This window comes from Rhagoletis pomonella, unplaced genomic scaffold (genome assembly GCF_013731165.1).
Source record: "Rhagoletis pomonella isolate Grant_MI unplaced genomic scaffold, Rhpom_1.0 Rhpom_scaffold_00003, whole genome shotgun sequence".
NCBI lineage: Eukaryota > Metazoa > Arthropoda > Insecta > Diptera > Tephritidae > Rhagoletis > Rhagoletis pomonella.
Genome location: NW_023458557.1, coordinates 100,035,485 through 100,055,831, shown reverse-complemented (window position 1 = coordinate 100,055,831; position 20,347 = coordinate 100,035,485). Strand labels below are relative to the sequence as shown.

The following is a 20,347-nucleotide window of genomic DNA, read 5'->3' as shown; positions in this document are numbered from 1 at the left end:
TGGCATAACACTTTTCCTGGCTGTGCCGTTTCCAAAACAATTTGTCTGGCCAATTCAATTTTTCATTAGATGCTCAACATTCATTCGCTTCTCTGACCACTTCCACTGTACTTTTCTTCCCGCCAGCACTTCTCGGCTTCATAACTCGCTTTATACACTTATCCATTGTCAAACATTTTTTCTTAAAAACACATCTACCAACACTTTCACACAGATTTCTAAGGTTTCCTAAGCGAATCCCGGTAACGATTTTTTTCTACATAGTTTGCTACTTCTACTATGTTTTCCACTTTTTCTACCTTGTTTATAACTCTTTACTTATTCACCAGTACTAAAATTTCATATTCTTTATTATCTCTCCTTTTGTTTTCTTTAGTTTCATATCGTTGCCAGCCCGCCCGGCCGATCATGCAAATCACTTACAAAGGGTGTTCTCTCTTCTTGCCTTTCTTACGACATGTTTTTGTTTTTTCTGAACCCTGCTTCTTTTTTCTCTTTTATGCAATTTTTTCTTTTTTTTTTCTGCTTCAAATTTGCTGCTTCTTTGCCTTAGCTAGTCTATTGTTACACAACTCCTAAAGGTATGCATCATTTTTTATTCTTAAGCCTCTACACATTCCCCTCTCCTATTTTTTCTGGGTATGTATGTATGTTATCGAGTAGAGTGTAACAGTTTCGCATCTTGTGTAAAGTCAGTGATTTTTTTGTTAAATTGTTTCATTTTACAAATTCGTATTTCATCTGATACGTTTGCCCCTTTGCTATCTTGCCGAGTAACCGTACCGTACCGGTTGGGTGTCGTAGAAATGAATGGCCATCATTTTTGTGCTGATGATGGTCTTTTAACATTGCTTATACACATCTCTTCTAAACTATGTGTGCATGTAGTTGTTGCTTTCACAGTAGTGTTGCTCTTTCTCTTGTCGTGTAACGGATAGTCGTTTTTGCACGCCTGCAGCTTGTAGTTTGTTTGTTCGTGAAAACAACAACAACACAACATAACGCACAAACAAATTTGTGAAGCATTTCTTTTGTTTGCGTTCAAGTACTCTCTTTTTGGCCCCTATCTTTAGGTTGGCGAGAAAACAAGTGTGCGTGCGCCTGTGTATATGCTCCGACCAAACCCTTTATTGCCCGATATTTGCTAACATTTGTGACATGTGTTGTCAAATCCAAACAACATTTTAAAATGGATGAGCATATTAAGTTTAGTTGAAGTGCATTGATTTGTGATGATCGCCCGAAAATCACTCCCTCTACACGAATATATGCAAATTCACGTACACGCATATACATATACTCGTTCTAAATATTCAACATTTTTAGTATTAGATCCCTGTAGGATATAGCATAAGACGAATAGTACTAAATAAACTACACCTAAATTCCATGTAACTGTCTACTAATTTGGACCAAACATACCCAAAGGCCTACTTATATTTAACATTTCGTGTTCTAAGCTGCCACCAATTGTTCCTTTCTGCATATCAATTAAGCCAGAAACTGAACTGATACATTTTGCATTTCATTCGATAATCTTAAAATGCTATTGCACTGACCAGCATTACACTTGGACCATTTTTTTTTGCACATCAACTAACTAGCATTACAATGCTTTCAGCTTAAATATTCTTCCTTTTTTTTTTTTGCTGGTCTAGCTACGAAATAACTAACCTTATGGTTGTACTTTGTAGACAATTGGTACCATATTTCCTGTTGGGATATGTATTATTCACTCGGTGACAGTGTCGAACATGTATGAAAACAAATGATTTGTTATTTGCAACAAATGACTTTGTTCAATTGAAATTTAATAGCTACATATATTTATTGACTCAAACGATTTCTCAGCATTTCAACTTTTTACTTTCACTCAGCTGCACGCTTGTACACCAACATAGCTTGCTACGTACATAAATATGTATGTACTACACACATAGGTGCACAACCATACCTGTAATAGAGACATTTGCATGTATGTACGTGTGGTTGTGGAGGAATTAGTTTTTGTGTGCTTCATTTGGGCGTGACACAGTTTCGCCTGAATGCTTTGCAAATAATTTCATGCCTGCTGATTTTGTGTTGCTGCAGGTCCGCAAGATTTCTGTTTTTCTGTACAAACACCTGGTATTTACATGCATAAATACATACACATATACACATATGTAAATGTACATATACATACATATGTGTGAATGGATATCTATGGCAGAAGTACACACACTCAACTATGTAGTATTTAATATCCACTCTGCTACTTTTAGTGCAAGCTTTCCTTTGTGTTTATTTATTTAATTTCTTTTCACAATACCTTTTTGTCTCTGTTTCGTTTCTATTCAGATCTTATGACTTATGTCATAGTATTAATAACACAATGTTCGAAGGGTCCAATTTCACAAAATCCACTTTCACTAATTCCGGTAAGTAACACAAAATAATGTCAGGAGCAGGTAATTATGTACCTTTGTACTATTTAGAATGTCATTTGACGGTAACAAGAGCAAATTCAATTTAAATCTATTAAATACATTCTAGCGTGTCTCAGTCCTTTACCCACAAAAGCGGCACCTTTCTGAAATCTTTATGAAATGAGCAATTTTTTTATGTAATGTAAAGTTATAGCTCAGTACATTTTTTTTTTCACCCGAGATAGTCAAAGTTGAGGAAGAAAATATCAAAAAGTTAAAAATCCAGAAATAGTCCTAATTTTATGATGGTTCCTTAATATATTTTAACTACATTGCATTTGAGTATGGAGAGGCAACTATCTGGAAGTATTTTACATAAAAAATCTACTAAGTATTGCCCGGTTTGTAGTTGCAGTTAAAGAAAACACATGAAAAGGCACGATTTTTTTTTTAAATCGAAAAGATGTAAATATTTCAAAAACGGTGACACTTTTACCTGAAAATTTTTTGTTTATCAGTGAGCTCACCCCCCCTCCACCTACCTTCCCCTAAAGTTTGGCACGTTACTTCTGGGACACCATGTATAAAATTTAGGAAAATTCATAAAGTTTTTATCAAAATTTCGAAGTTTTTAATCTGCATCTTTGCAACATTTTTGTGTATGCAGTTCTTCAAGCGGCTTAAAAAATCACATTGATTTTTGAGAATTTTTTTTTTTTTGTGAAAACTTTTTGGTTTTTTTTTTTTTATAGGACAAATTTTGTTGCGCACGGTATCCCGCATTTTATTTCATAAAAAATGTATGCTTATATGAAAAAAAGAGCAAGAACCTCTCAGCAAAAAAATATTAAAAATCAAGGCTATCTATCCAACTCTTAAAAAATGTCTCGTTTTAAAGTAAAATCAATTCTAAATTATTCCAGATGTGGTCATTTAGCAAGGAGCTGTCAAACTACTAACAACTATATACTTTGATAACCCTGTCCTAATTCTTCGCTTATACGGATACTGGATCTATGGGGAAGTTCATAATCCGAATACATTTTCCAGCGTTTTTTTTTCTTTAGATTAAACATATAATTTATGTATGTACATACATATATACGTACGTGAAATAATAAATATTCAAATATTGCTATATTTGCTTATTTGTCAACGCAATCAAAGTGTAAATATGTAAAAGTATTTAAATGTACATACCTTCATACCTTTGTCGGTGTATACATAAATGCAACTGAGCTGTAAATTAAGTGAACTTTTTACAAACCAAACCCAGAGTGGTAATGCATAAAATATTAAAATCGACTCACTCACTCACTCACTTGGACGAGGGAGTGCTAGGTTACCAACCGCACACTGAATTGCAGGAGTTACCAAGCCGGCTGTCAAGCAGTTTGTCTGTCTGATTGTCTTTTTGGTTAAAGTATACATATGTAAGTATGTAAGCATGTACATCAGTAAAGCGGTTTCTGCAATGGACGCCTCCCGGCCTGCCTGGCTGCCAAGTGGGAAAGTCAAAAAAATAAAATATAAACAATAAAAACAAAAAGAGAAAAGGACCAGCTAAGGGAAATGGGAATGTACAATCAAAGTAAATTTAACTCTACGTGAGCAAACAGTATCTCACATACTCTGAATTCGGTTATGTGTATGTATGTATGTACATTTACATTCACACATGTCTACATATGTACGTATATAAGTAATAATACGCACCGAAATGGATAAATGAGTGCTTTTTATACTTGCGTGTCTTTTGCATGTGTGCACATCTGATGAGTAAAAAATTTATTGCTGATAAAAATAAGTGCACGAAAATCTCCAGTGTGCTTACGCTGACAAACATATACATACATATATGCATACCCGCCGGAAAATATTGAATTCATTTGTCTTCTCAGAAACATAGCTATGTACGGCAGCTATATATTTTTTACCAGTTCGAGCTATTCAAGTACGGCGGCGAGAAGATGGCAAGGTGCATGCAGAATATGGTCAGGAGAACGCACTCCCGACGACTGGAAGAAAGTCGATCCCGCCACAACGCAGGATCAGCATTCTAAACAGAGGTGTCATGGTCTTATCAAACGGATTGTGTGACAGACTGAAGCCCAGCGTCAACGAACTGACTGGACCTTATCAGTGTGGCCTTATATCTGTCTGGCAAATCCACCATTCACCAGGCATTCACCATACGCCAAATATTGGAAAGACTCGCGAGAATAGAATCAACACACACCATCTGTCTGAATTTGATATCCCCGCAAAACTGATTGTGAATCGCTTAGGCAGTTAAACTTGTTCGTTCATAAAATATACAATGTTAAATTTGAAACATTAAAGTAAAATTGCGTACGAAATACTTTTCCCGCAGGGTTCGTATACGAATACAAAAATGCCTTCATAAAAGAATAAATATTCTGCTCGTAATGCGAATCTCTGCATTTATTTGTATCTGCGATTAAGCAAGCGTGTAGGAGTGTGAACACGACATCTAAAGCCAAACATTTTCTGCTCGCATCGTTGCTTAGTAGCCAAATTAAAAGTGACAGCAAGCAAAAGCCTATGAAGGCAGTCGTAAATTTGTGGCTAGCTGAAATCCGTTGAAGTTAATTTTTTACCACCAACGCGCATTAATCTTTTACATTCTCGTTTTATATCTATAAATGTGTGTACTCATAAACACCGGGCACACATTTTCTCAGGAAATGTTAATCCAGTGCTGCGATTTCTACTTTTTCTCTCTCTGAAGCTCGAAATATGGAATTGGTAATAAATAAGTTAAGAGCTTAACTGATACGCGAAATCGCTTCTATATAAAAAAAGGTGCGCTGGGAATAGAGTTTGGATTATATTTGATTTGGATTCCGACAAAAATACAAGAAAAACTGCATTAGATGTGAGGTGTGAAGTCCGTTTAACTATTTTAATCATAAGCCAGAGGAAAGATAAGCCAGGTAATTGATTTTAATACACATAAATAGAAATCAAACTATCATAAAAGTGAACTCCATCTGACTCAAACTTCATAGCGCTCTCTCTTTTGTTGTTCAAGAGCAAAACAGTGGTATAAGCTGTTCACTTTCTACAGAAGACTTTCGCGGAGTTTTTGTTTCGAAGCCAACACTAGTAACCCAATTTGCTGAAGAGACTTGTCCACGAGGCACGAATAGCTACCCATAATTGACGCAAAGATTTGCAAACGAAATAAATAAACATACAACTGTACTAGCACCTATATATATATATGTATGTATATGTATAAAACATATGCAAGTAAGTAGAAAGAAGTTATTTTGCGTGTATCTCGAAATTTAGCAAGTGCCAGTTTTCCATGCATGCCATGTAACACCTTGCTTGTATGTATGTACATACACAAATACTTTTGTAAGCCCTTTATGCAAATTCACTTTAGATTCACTTTAGATGCGGCTTTTTTTTCGCACTCATTGTGTAACAAGCCGAAAAGCCGCAATTGCAACTATGTCAGATATGCAACGCTCGTATTTTGCTACTAACTTTCGCTGAAGTTGTCAACTTTTGTTGACACAAAGTCAAATGAAATGAAGTGGATGCGCTTGCTCTCAATGGAATGCAGCTTCAAATCCAGTAAGTATGTAAGTATTTAAAAAGTTTCTACCAACACCAGTATATGCGCTGATGAAAGTTGTTGTTAGTTGACAGTGAGTGAATGAATATGTGAGTGGAAGCGACAAGTCGCTCGAGTTTGACGAGTGAAAAATTCAATGCATTCATCAAACCAAGTTTTCAGGCTAAGCACAGTGGACATATGTATATTTATATAAAAGTACATAAAGTACATAGAGAAAAGTATTTATAGACTGCAACTCAAAACTAACAAAAATTTAGTCCTTTTCGCAAAAAAAGCCTTCGCAAAGAACTGGAAGCCGTGTTTTTGGCGGATTAATTTCTTTAAAATTATAAAAAAAAGTGTGCAAAAACAAACCAAAATATATGTTTGTATTTGAAACATATAAGGCGGTAAATAGCTTGCGCACAGTATGGCAAAGGAGCATTATCATTTAAACGTTTTCAAATGATGATTTATGAATGAGTGTAACATTCGACCAGCCTTGCGTTGATAGTTGATTTACATATGTAAATAATATTTTATCAACATAAACAATCAAAAGTTTTCTTTTCGATGTCCAAATTATCATAAAAAGAACATAACCTATGCTTATGTTGAAGGATTTCACAATTACAAAGTAATTTTTTATATGGAAATATCAAAAATTAACGCGATCTTTTAGAAACTTAAAACTTGCATCTTATTATAATGGAATTTAATAAGCTACACAACTGCATACCAAAAATTATTCCAGAAATTAAAATTAAAATGCTTGGAAATGGGATGAAAAGTTTATGGAATTTTTATAATTTTTGTACAAAGTCTGAAATTTAGAGATATGTATATGGCATTTGTTAGATAAAGAGCTACATATACTTTTATATAAAAATAAGGAACTTTAAAAAAAGCAACAGGAAAGTAGTAGTGTAGTAAGAAAAAGTAATAACTTAGTATTATATCGAACGCTTATATGTATACATACAATGCCCTCTTCCAGCAATTTTCATAGAAAAAAAAAAACTTTCCGGTGTTAAAAGCGAATATAAGCCGTCAATATGTTAGATTCAAGTCAACTTACTGAACTATACGAATATCGAAACATACAAAAAAGTAAAGAACATTTATTGCAATGGCGTTTACTATTTAATAAATAAGTAAAACAGTTGTAAGTCATAAAGTGTTGTGATTTACAGACTGCAAGCTACCAAGCAGTTGGAAGATTGCCGCCAACGAAAGGAAAAATAATAATAGCGCGCAGAATATGGCATGTTTCACCAATTTGGGCCCAGATTATTCCAAACTACTGAAGCGCGTCTAACTTTTTCCATATGGATTTATATTTATAACTGCATTGAGGTTTCGGATTGGTAACGGGATATTATATAAGCTTTTCGGCAGGCACGGCTATTTGGAACTCGTACTTAACTTTTTTTCCTTGCGTAAGCGGGAATTGAACCCAGCAAGTTGTACCCGTCATGCCACGCAAACATGAATACCTCCTCAATACGTTACCACGTCTACCTTTAAATTAAAACAACCCACAAGTAGATTTAGCAAATTGCAAATGAATTGTATTAACCGATAAAATGGAGTGATTACATACATATAGACCTAAACCTAAAAAATATTTGTACACATCCCGCACATGTGTGGATGTAGGGTATGTGCTTGGGTATGTACGACTACCATGCCTACGCTCTGTGGCATTGGAAACGCAAATCAACCATAAAGTGATGCAAACAAGCGAATCGAAAACATTGGAGCGTATCGAACATTGCATGTCTCGCCGTAATTACTGGCCGGCGAAAAAAAAAAAGAAACAAAAATAAAAACACAAAATTATATTGAACCGAAAATGAAAGGAAAAAGCGACGTTTTCGAAAAGATGGTAATGATTGAAAGGGAGCCAGTTGGGTCGAAGGTTGAGAGCAAACAGAAATAAATTCCAAACAGACATTCGCTGTCATAAAATAGCAACCTGCTACAACAAAAGCAACAACACACAATGATACTAATACGACAGGCATGTTAAAATCAAGTGGAATGCAGAGCGCGCGCGCGCGCCCGCCTTAATGTATGCTATAAATATTGTATTTGCTTCTTCGCCCACCTGGGGCCACCCGAGTGTATTGAGTATTGAAAGGTAATCAGCGCAGCAGAGCCTACAAGGCTTTGCACTTTATCCGACCGCGTGACAATCTAACTCGTCAAAAGTTGAGCACGATTCGCCATAAAAATAAATAATGAAAATTTGCATTAACCTTGAGCCGCCGTATAAAATAAACCAAAATGGAGGAAGCAAAATAATGGCAGGAAGTACGAGGCAGAAAAACTGTCTGCGCCTAAGAGTCAGCATAGAAACAATATGTTAAATGAGAGTAGGTAAGGAAGACGCGACTACGCCGCCTCTGTCAATAAAATGTCTAATCAATCAGGCCAATAATTTATGCACTGGAATATAGCGCATATTTTGTTTTATTCTTAAGTTCTTATGTTTTACCAGTAACGCTTGAATATGCATGTGAAGTGGCGCATACCCTGCCAGTCAATTTGTGGGTGATTTGTTAACGACATTTTTGCGGTTATCTGTCTGTGGGTGGAATTAATTAGCGAATTTGTTGCACATCGAAACTTTTGATACAGAAAAAAGTAAGAGTGTTTGTAAGGAAATGTTTCCACTTATCTACTCTGTACATTCATAAAAATTTTAAGTTTTTAAAAGGAATTCCGGAGTATGGAAAAGCAAAGCAAAAAGAGCACACTTTTACGAGTATAGATATTTTTGATTTGCTCCCTATTTACCCCGAAATATGCTCAGTTGCTGGGACCGAACATTATAATTTTAGTTATTGATGAAAACTGCCATTGAAAAGTTCACTATGAAGGAAATTTTCTATAACCAAGTGATGCATCGGTTATCGGTTTCTTTTTTTTACCGAGAATCAAATTCGACAATTTTCTTTTGCTTTTTGTAATTTTCATGCAAAATTAAAAAAAAAAAATATTTTTGATTTTTATTTTATAAATCCAAAATAACAATTATTTTTGACTTTTATTTAAATAATCTGCAAGTAACTGTTATTTTTGATTTTTATATTATATGTCCTAGAACAGTTATCGAATACTTTTATTTATACAAATCATCAATATAAATCGGTTCCTAACTTTTTACCCGACTTTCAAATAGGAGGAGGTTATCAGTTCGTCGGAATATTTTTTGCTAAAAATTACTTGTATTTTTAAAGTTACACGTATCAAAGTCATCATAATTTTTTGTGGCTAAAAAATTGATGGAGAACAAAAGTTTACTACGACTTATACAAATGACTTTTATAAGTATGACTAAAAAAATGAAAGTCAATGAGTTATTTATATTGATGACTTTTATAACTAAAAGCCACTGAATGTTTTTCATTTATGATGTTTATAAATAAAAGTCTTCAATAACTTTTATCTAAGACCACTGTACGACAAAATCAACTTTTTTTCTGGGTATTAGAACAAACCAATTTTTTTAAAAAGATTGAGTCAAAGGTAAAAAAGTAATTTCTCCGTTTTTCGAAGTTAGCTTCCGAAATCGAGATATGGGCCTTCGAAGGTCGAAATAGACCTTTGGTAAAAAAATTATATTTAATATTCAAAATCCAGTTTTTGTGTTTCAATTTGTTTTGTGCGAATGTCTATTTTATATTTTTTGATAATTTTTAATTTTTAATATTTTTCGGAATATAAATTTTTTGAACGTTGGTGTGTCAAATAAAAGCTGTTGGGTCTTTCTGATTGGCCGGAGCAGAAAGCTTTCTGATACAACTCTGCGCTGAACTGGTTTCCAAACGGGTTAAATGATTTAACTGGTTCAATTTTCCAACAATAATTGCATGCGATTTAACTTGTTTATGAACATGTTTTGTTTTAAAATTTATATCGTTATAAAGGTGATTCAACCCCTTTCTTTCGATATGCATATTTGTATACTTCGCATATAAAAATTTGAGAATACCCACATTTAAAGGAAAAAATTACTATAAAAAAAATATACATATATATTTTAAACAAAAAAATACCAACCGATTTTTAAACAATTGGTACCGTTGTAAAGGCAATTAAAGCACCTTTCTTATACTTATTCATCTACCAGCGAAACGGGGAGATTTTTTTTCTTGTAATTTGTAGAAAAAACTTAAGAAAAGTCTGCCTTACTCAAAAGGGGAGCATGTACCTAGAAACGGTGTTATTGCATGTTCTGCTGAACGAGGAATTTCGAGTTAATACTTACTTAAGTTCAATATAACTCTGTGACATAATTAGGCGATTGGCTTTTAATTGGCGAATCCAGGCTTCCCTTTAACTTATAACTTATAACTTTTGTATGCTTCGCGATAATTGGTTCTCAATTGAAACTCTGCTTTTATCCTTACAGATTTCGTCAATTCTCTGAGAGATGTGCGCGTCAAGATTCCACATGCTGCGCGACGCGGCGAAAAGGTGACGCTAAAATGCCTTTACGATTTGGAGGGTGATAGCCTATACTCGGTGAAATGGTACAAAGGACGCCGCGAATTTTACAGTTTTACGCCAAAGGAAACGCCAGCCATTAAAGTTTATCAAATCACAGGCGTGAGAGTTGAGGTAAGTGGAAGAGAAAAATAGAAACTAAATAACAGCAAATATTTCAAAAGCCAAAGGATTTTTAACTCTACAAACACATTTTCTTATCAACGCACTTTTGTTGCTTCGAAAATGTAATTTCGCGCCTGAAATTATGCCTACAAGCCGCAAGCAATATTGCGACCAACAGTCAGGCACATTATTGCCAGCAAACAAGCAATCAAAAGGGTTTGGTATTATCACTCGCTGCTCTATGCCCCGAGCTATGTGCAGAATCGGCATGCATTTGCCATGCTAATTAAAATCAAGTTGACAAATGTAAGACATGGCAAAGTTTTTTGTATGCCACATTAAGAGCAGCTTGGCATTTCAATAGAGGCAATCTTCATAAATAGTTTGACAAAGAAATTGTCAACACCAGCAAACGAAACGGGTAAACATTCAAACCACAATACATTGCACTTTGATTATTTACATTGGGCGAGTACATTATCGGGAGTAGGGAGTACTTGAGCACAAAACTTTCACCAAAATTCTTGGTAGAAAATTAAATTACTTTCTGTTTGCGTAAAACTTTTATGTTTGCATTCAATTCCTAGCGCCTAAAAGTAGACCTCAACACAGCACATAATTGTCACTTTGTGGGTGCCGTCATGGAATCATACGCTGAATATTTTCACAAAAGTGTTGAATAGTTGAAGAGTTTGAAATGTTGCATGAATATCGAGGGAATGAGAAACTGTTGAAAACTTTCGCTTTAATATTCATTCCTTGAATTTTATTATCATTTCAATGTTTTCTGCCTTTTGTTGTTATTGCTACGACTTGTTTGTGTGGCTTGCTATTTAGGTGTGGAATACCAAAATTAATTGCGTTGATTGTTTGGCAGTAATGGCCACTGTTTGATTAAGGACCCTCGAATTTGAGCCATAAATTCTAATGTTGCACGCAACTTTGAAAAAGATCTCGGAACTTCGATTGCCTTTAAATTGTTGTTAATAAAAATGGTACAATGCCTATTTCAGATGAAAATAATGCAAGCCCTATTTAGATTTTTTATTTATTTTATTTTTTTAACGAAATTCTAAGAAATTTTAATTAATTCAAGCAAAAATCAAACAAACTAGTACCGTTCCACATATTAAAAATTCAAAGTTGCTCGAATTCAAAATGACACTTTAAATATAACTTTGAATATATCAACTTTCTTTTTCAAGCACCAAATTAAGCATATATACATACATACATATGTTCTAGAGGGCTGCATGAATTCATTCAAACTTCTAGCCAAACAGAGTCCAGTAGATTTGAATATTTTACTTCACATACAAAACACTCAGCGTTTGGAATTTTGTAAGTTATGAATGTACATTTTGTTTCAAATTTTCTACCTTCAAATGGAAGAATGTGAATGATTGAATGGAAAACATTCAAACTCATTTCGGTAAAAGTTTTTTCTACAAACAAGTTTTTTCGTATTGTAATAGGAGCGCAGCAATACATACATACATACATACATATGTTTGTACATTTGTGCACGGAAAAAATATTTTTGGATATTCATACAAAAATTGTCATTTATTTCAATTCAATTTATTTCACTTTGTTTGAATATTCTAATGTCGAAACATATATCCGAATAGGTATTCACTCAAATTCCAAAAAATTTTAGGCCAAAATCATTAATTCGTTTTGTATATGAATAACTCATAAGCCGTTTTGAATGAATTCATGCAGCCCTCTAATATGTACTACATACTCCACGACATTGCGCCAGTGCATACTTACGTACAGTTGTCCACAAAATAAAAGGAGTGCGATATTTTGACCAGTTTTGGCTATTGGTCTTTTGTTTATTTAATGTTTTTTTCAGTTTTTTATAAAAAGTCTAGCGGTTTACACAACAAACACCATATAAATTCAGATTTCAAACTTTGAGCAAGGATTAATAAAGTTTCGAAAATGTTCACACAAACTTCAAACTTTTTTATCAGAATCTCTAAAAAAAATTGTGCTATCCAGTTTTGAATCCCATTTAATTTTATTATAATCAAGTGCAAGTTTAAAGCTTCAATGAAATTCCGTTGATTTTTGGCAATTCTTTTTTTTTTTTGCCAACGTGAAACACCTTCAACCAAAAAAAAATTCTCAAAAGTCAACGGGATCTTTTAGCAACTTGAAACTTGCACTTTATTATACTAGAATTAAATGGGCTTCACAACTGCATATCACAATTTTTTCTAAAGATTCTGATTAAAAAGTTTGAAGTTTGAGTGAAAATTTGCGAAATTTTTATAATTTTTGTACAAAGTTTGAAATCTGAATTTATATGGTGTTTATTGTAGAGCCAGCTAGACTTTGATAAAAAATTTATAAACAAAATACAAAATACATATCGCACTGCTTTTATTTTGTGGACAACTGTATATACGCACCTGTGCAGACGTCAGCATGCGGTGCAACAGCATGTCGCTCATACGCCACGTACACCACGAAGAAAGGCACAAAGCCAGCGAGAAAACGAGTAGGGAGTATATAAAAGTGAAAAACACACACACACACACAAATATATGTGTGTATGTGAATAAGGCACAAAAAGTTAAAAGGCAGCTGAAAGAGCGAGACTCGACATTCGCGTGGCCCATTGTTTACGTAAACAAAGCCAAACGCACTTTTCACTTCATAATACTTTGCTCGGCTGCTTGCTTGCTTTTGTTAACTGTGGTGATTGCACGTTTTTATATCCTTATTATGCTTGTCTTCGTTGTCATACAAATTATATTGCATAAAAAATATGCATATGCAATATATTACGATTTACCTAAGTGCGCACTTGCTTTTGCTCCGACGAAGGCTAAAGTATGGAGAAATAATATATAATATTGTAAAAGCGAAAATTTCGATTGTATGGTTAAAGTTGTTAAAATGGCGGGGTCATGCTGGGAACTAGCCATCTGGATACTATGCTTATATTTACGCCCAATTAATTCTACCTTTTCTAATTAGCCAAATGGTGTACCGATGCCTGTCGCGCTTTCGCTCACAAATCCCATAACTTTGGAAACATATCTTAACAAAAGTTTAACAAAATTTTTGTAAGTACATACATAAGTACAGCCCATGCTATAGTCGAATTTCTCAAAGCGTTTGCTTTCGCTTTTTGCTGTCACCTGTCTGTATATTTAGTTTTGAAACTCTACGAAAACTTTACGTGCATATACAACTCCCCTCCACATTGTGTTTACATATTTCAGCTGTGCAACATGTTGCAACGTAAATAAGCAAGTAGACAGCTTGTTTTTAATTTTCTACAACCAGGATAAAGCAAAACACACATTCCAACAAGCACTTGCAAAAGAGTCAATGCAAAGGGTGAATGGAAATTGTATTTCTTTTCTTTTTTTTTGCCAACAACCCCTTTCATGCTCTCAATTGGTTTTCATTTTATTTCGCTTCACCTGCTGTTCGAGACGCTCGTATTTTGCCACTTTCTTTTATAGCACTGCACACATGTGTCGCTTTCCAAATTCTAGTGCAGGTGTAAAATTGGTTTTTTCGAAAGTTTCTATATCGGCTTATTCCCTTTAGATGGTGACAATTTCACACTTTTTATGCAACTCAGCGGAGACTTTTTTTAAGCTTTTTTTTTTACATTTTGCCTTTTACTTTACTGCACCACATGTGATTTTCTGCACATACAGCTTCGGTTGTTGGTACATCATCATGTACATACATACATACGTATGTATGTACGTACATCTGACCTCCTCCATGTATGGCCCTTAAGCCAGTGAGTCACATGCGTTGGCCTCTTTTTTGCACTTCTTTAGTGTGTTGTGTTGTCAAAATCTGTTGTCAGTTCACTTTACATTCCGTTAGTTGACAATTTCGATTGCCAATTTTACAACTTAAAAGATTATCCGTCATACAGTAAGGTTTTCTTACGTAAGTATATGGCTACCCATTTTTTTTTATCGCTGATAACATCTTACACAAAATTACGCCAAACTCCAGGTAAAAAACGTCGCGTGATCAAAATAATAGGGTCAAAAAAGCAAAATGATATTGTTTGCATCTAATATTTACTTATTTTATGTTAACTAGCCAATGCCCGCCTTCTTCGCGCCGCCCGATTAGAACTTTTAAATATATTCTTAGTTTAGATGATACCATACCCCAGGATGGTTATAGTTACCAAATCATCTGTTGAAAGAAATATTTTTAGCTGATTTTTTCTGGGTGATATGGAAAACCAGTCCTTTCCGATATGAGCTTTCAGAGGATGAAAAGTTGTCCCGTACATTGGGTAAATGAGTCGCCTGACCTTTTTTTTATTGTTAAAATGACGCTAGGGTATACTTTCTTTGAAGGACTTGATCGAATCTTTCCTTGCAAATTCGCCACATTTACAATTTTTTCTTAATCTTGTTTCTGGATTCTATAAACCTAGGCTATCTCGATCAAAAATGTACGGCGCTCAGTAAGAGAATTTGTAATGTTTACCTGCCTGACTGCCACACAAGAAAAATATTCATTTGTTCTCTCTAGGCCTTTGATCAGGATTTCGTACTGCCTCCTAAATGTCAAACACTTCTTCTTGATACACCCGGGACACGGTGACGTGCCTAGAATATCTGAATGAGCAGAAATTCCTTTGATCCATAAATTGGTTCTTGGTCTTTCAGTCTTACAGCTGTAATAACGGCCGCCGCGAGCAATTCCATCAAGCGGATGTACATATATGCAAGATCGCATGGAGGGGACGACGACAGACAAAGGGCCAAATCAGCACATAATTTTCATTTAAAATGCATATGTATACATATTAGAGATACGCGCGGGATGTCGGGACCCGTGGAACCCACGGTACTGATTTCAAAATGGTCGGGATGGGCGATATCGGGAAGGTCGGTAAAAATTTTAGGTGCGTGACGGGCCCAAACTCCTCTCCCCACACTCCCGATAAAACCCGCAACTTCCGCAAATTCATAAAATCTTCCTTAAATACGTTTTATGAAATAAGCACTTTCGTGTATTATATTGACAAGAAGAGAACGAGCAGCAAAGCAACAAAAAATTTTCGGAAGATGCTAGACTTTTTATTATTTAAAATTAATTTGAAAGACATGTGAATTGAACTTAGTGTTAGATTTCGGGACCCAGGGGACCCGCGGTACAATTCCGAAAAACGTCGGGATGGGCGGGTTTCGGATTAACATTTTTGTCCCGTGCCCATCTCTAACATCAACATATGTACCTCGATCCATAACAGAACCCATATAAATAAAAGTTTCATGGTTTACACAAAGTTCACAAAAATTAATCAAATTTCAAAAAAAAAAAATATCAAAATTTCAAAAAATTTTATTTACAACTTTAAGAAGATCATATAACTCAATGTATTTTTATATGGAATAAAATTCGCAATACCCTCGGCGAAAAATATCTCAAAAAGCAATGGTAATTTTAACGCCTTGAAACTTGCACTTTAATTTGTATTTTGAGATTGAGAATTTATAATCCTTCTAGCAGCTTTTCAGCGATGAATTAAAAGTGAGACACACAATGGCTACAGGCCTGGGAGGATTCTTTTATATATAGATCACTCATTCATACCGTTATACTCAAGTAGCACACTGGTGTATAACTTGGTGTAATTTTGTGAATTTTGGTACAATTAATCGGTACACCAGTGTGCTACTCATAATTTTACGACGCTCACATATTGGCAAGATCTGACCATGTGTTTTAATATTTTTGTAATTTTAATTATTCGTTTAAAATATATAGTATATTCTTTAACTTAAACCATCCAAGTTCCAAGTTTCAATCTTTGTGCAAAAATAAAAAAAAGAAATCAACAAAAAACCTTTCGTAAATCCTTCGAGCTTTTTAATTCGATTTTTTAGAAATATTTTGAGTATGAAGTTTTGTTACCCCTATTCGAATGTCATCAGCGGCAACACATTAAAAAGTATTAATTAAAATGAAAATAATTGCCGATTTTAATATTTGTTTTCTGTTTGGTTCTCTGTGACTATGAAAAAGCACCTGTGAAGTTCATAACAAAAGCGTTTTCAACGAAAAATTCGATCAGAAAGGGCCGCTTCACATTCTTTTCGGTACTTTTCTGTAGACGCGTTACGGATACACTCTTTTGTGGGAGAAAGTATCCGAAAAGCGACAGAGAATAAAATTGGAAAGCGGATAAAATACCAGGTTTTTATAAGAAATTGTTTTGATTTGCTGGCGCTCGAAATCGGTTTTGTCATCTGAAAAACCTATTGCATTTTTGCACGTTCGCCGTTTTAGACGGTCTGAAAAGACTAGTGTGCGCAAAGGCTCAATACTGATATACAGCCCATAAATAATCTCAAATTTTTATAACAAAAGGTATTTTGTCATTAGTCTGAAATAAAAAAGTGATAAATCGGTCGGTTCAAATGGCATTAAGCTATCAAATCAAAAGTAAAAGTAGTTGGATCTATTCCCCATTCTCCCTGGCTTTCACACATACACACATATGTATATGTCTGTAATCCAAAAATAATTCATATTTACAAAAAAAACGTACACATTTCATTAATGATTAGCCTGCTCGTACACATACTGATATTCATATTTCAATTTTCTTGCACTTGAAGTTCAAAAGGTTGATTTGTTGAATAGCTTGGCAAGCGGCAAAACGAATGATTATTATCTACTTAATTACTTAAATCAGAATGGGACACAAATACTACTTAGCGACACTTTTATTATATTTATTCGGTAATTAACAGCTACCGAAGCAGTACACACAATCAACAAAGTGGAACAAAATATGAGATTAAGTTGATATCCGAAAAACTATTGTACGAATACATACATTAATTTGATATAAATAACAGTTAAATTACACAAGAGGGTCCACTTTCGTCGACATAGAGTTATTTGTTTCTAAAAATATTTCCTTGATAAATTCACTGTATCAAATATTTGACATTAACCTTAATCGCATTGAAATGGCATGAGCATTGATTTGTGTGTATACTTGTATACATTAATATGCACATACATACATATGTCTAAGCTAAGGGTGTTATTTCCGATAAAATGACAATACATAAATTCTTTCTATAATTCAAGTCATTATATCAATAACACTGCTGGTATGCACGTAAATACGTATGTATGTATGTACATGTGAATGTTCGTAAAATATGAATGTATCCTGCAGTAAAAAATTACCAATTGATAAAAAATAACCAGCTTTGTAGTTAGCATTTTTGCGGCATTTCGATAAATGCCCCGCTTTTAATTAGCTATGGCAAAACGAACTTAAAGTCTTCATACCAAAATTACTTCAAAAACACTTTTAATGCGCTTCACAGAAGCTTTTTCGAACTCAGAGCTAATACAATGAAGATCAAAATTTTGTATGTATTATCATTTTGATGTTATGTCTGATGTAAGTCACGTAAATTTTTTCCTTTTGATACATCTACGTCCAAAAGTAGTTAGTTACAAGGGGGTTGGCACCTAACTCAGGGGTTTCCGGGTCTGACTATTTTTCGGCCATCGCCATAGAAAATAATCTCCAAATAAATCTGCAAAGAAAATAAACAGCTAAAATTTAATACTAGCGGAATCCGAATCAGTTTTAAGTTATTTCCAAGTAAGCTTCATTTCCTGCAGGGTATGTACATATGTATATATGTATGTATGTAAAATATGTAAGTACTTTATAGAAACGAACGCAATCATGACCACCAAATCAATTACGAGTAGTAATAAAAGTGGGAAGTACTACTTATAACAACTACAAGTGTAGCCAGTAAGCTATTCGTTAACTATGCAATTATGGTGTACGGAAATATTGTAGATACATATGTATGTATGTATGTATGTGCATGCATACCGTGAAGAGACACATGTAGTTATGTGAAGTGACACGCCGTCGCTGTTACCTCCGCTACATTCCAGTTGAAATGGCCAGGAATTCGAGCTAACTAATGCATACAGAACTATGTAGATGCATAGCCACCTGACAATTTTGTATGCCGGTAATAAGAAAACGTTTCACCCTCGACAAGAAATCTATTGCCGGTAATATCGCTATCGTATCGATTTCTTATTACCAGTCGCAATAAAAAGTCCATTGAAGGCAACTCGCCTGGGCGAGTCGTTTTCTTCTTATTACCTGAATAAATCGTTTTCTTATCGCTTTACTATTTCTACGGGCGATATTAGAAATAATTTTATTATTTTCAATACTTTATTTATATTTTCTATACAAAATTGGAACTTAAAAACTAAATTAATTATTTCTCTCGGTATGGGGCTTCCTATTTTTTTTTTTTCAATTCTATCTTTGGCCTACATTATATACTTTTGGATAATACTCTAACGCGAAATTCATCAGTTTGGGAATTTTTGATAACTTATTTATTCCACAAATGAAATGAAATAAAAGAAAATACATTTCCCTTATCCGGGAACATACAGAAAACGATTTCCATTTTTGTTACTTTACGTATCCTGTAGCTGAGTGTGCAGAGGAGCATACTACTTTTTGTTAGCTTTCAGGTCCCCGGACCGAATGCTGTCAGAGGCTAAACATCCATATGATATAAAAAGTACTTATTAAAATTTAAATACGCAAATGCTAATTCTAATTAACCCAATTTTTTTTTTTTTTTTGTACTTACCTATTTAAAATACTTTCAAATGTGATTAAAGTTTAATAAAGGTCGCATATTCCTTAATTTTATAATACGCTATGTAGCCTTGTGCCTTAAAATTAAGGAATAAGCGTTCGTTATTTTAAAATGCAACACATTTAAAACTATATAGTTATTTTAAGTAGTTAAGTACAAACATTTTTTTTTTTTTTAGTTAGGCCACTTTTGCTCTCATGACCTCAATTCTAATATTGGTTAAGTGTTTGGTTTTTTGCTACTATAAAAAAGCTTCTACGGAGTTCAAAATGAAGCCGTTTTTAACAAAAAGTAAAATCAAAAAATGTTTAGCCCAAAGCGCATCCGTTTCACAACCATTTTCGGTAAATACGTTTGGGATGCGCACTTTAGTGGTAGAATGGTTGAAAGATCAGGTTTTTATATCAAATTGTTTATATTTTCGGGTACGTTTCCGGATATTTTGCTGGCTGCGACTTAATATCATTTGCATGTGTGTCAAGTTAGCTCTACACTTTTCGAAAATAAATATGCTGCTAATGGTACTATATAACAATAAAAAAAAATAATATAAAAAAAAACTTTTTAATATACAACGCTTTTATAAATGGACTAAAAAGTAGAAAATAATATTTCTCAGTCCCATAGAATTTGTTTTGATAACTTTTGATTTTGAAATTTTAGCAAAAGTCATTATAAACAATCTATGAAATTGAAAAGGAAAAAGAAAAACGTGGAGCGCATGCAATACAAAGCATTCGATTTAATTGACAATAGTCAAACTACATAACGTAGACCTAAAATTTCTACAGCGAAAGTAGAACTTTGAAATCGATTTTAAGCGGTCGTTATTCATATACCCACATACATACATACATATATTACTTTTCATATCAATTCAAGTGTATTACATGCGCCCCACGCTTTTCATTTTCAATTTCATAGATTGTTTATAATGACTTTTGCTAAAATTTCAAAATCTAAAGTTATCAAAACAAATTCTATGGCACTGAGAAATATTATTTTCTACTTTTTAGTCCATTTATAAAAGCGTTGTATATTAA

At 33.9% G+C, this 20,347-nt stretch overlaps 1 protein-coding gene and 1 long non-coding RNA gene across 11 annotated transcripts in view; one reads left to right on the top strand and one right to left on the bottom strand.

Moving 5' to 3' along the window:
* Positions 1 to 20,347, bottom strand: part of LOC118735985 — a 310,322-nt gene that overhangs the window by 127,791 nt on the left and 162,184 nt on the right. The window lies entirely within an intron of this gene.
* The window catches only part of LOC118735978, a 154,016-nt gene that overhangs the window by 101,801 nt on the left and 31,868 nt on the right, over positions 1 to 20,347 (top strand). For all 9 annotated transcript variants that reach the window (XM_036466062.1, XM_036466067.1, XM_036466068.1 and 6 more), the window contains one exon: positions 10,421 to 10,629. In XM_036466062.1, coding sequence (XP_036321955.1) covers positions 10,421 to 10,629 — 209 coding nt within the window. The remainder of the gene's footprint in view (positions 1 to 10,420; positions 10,630 to 20,347) is intronic.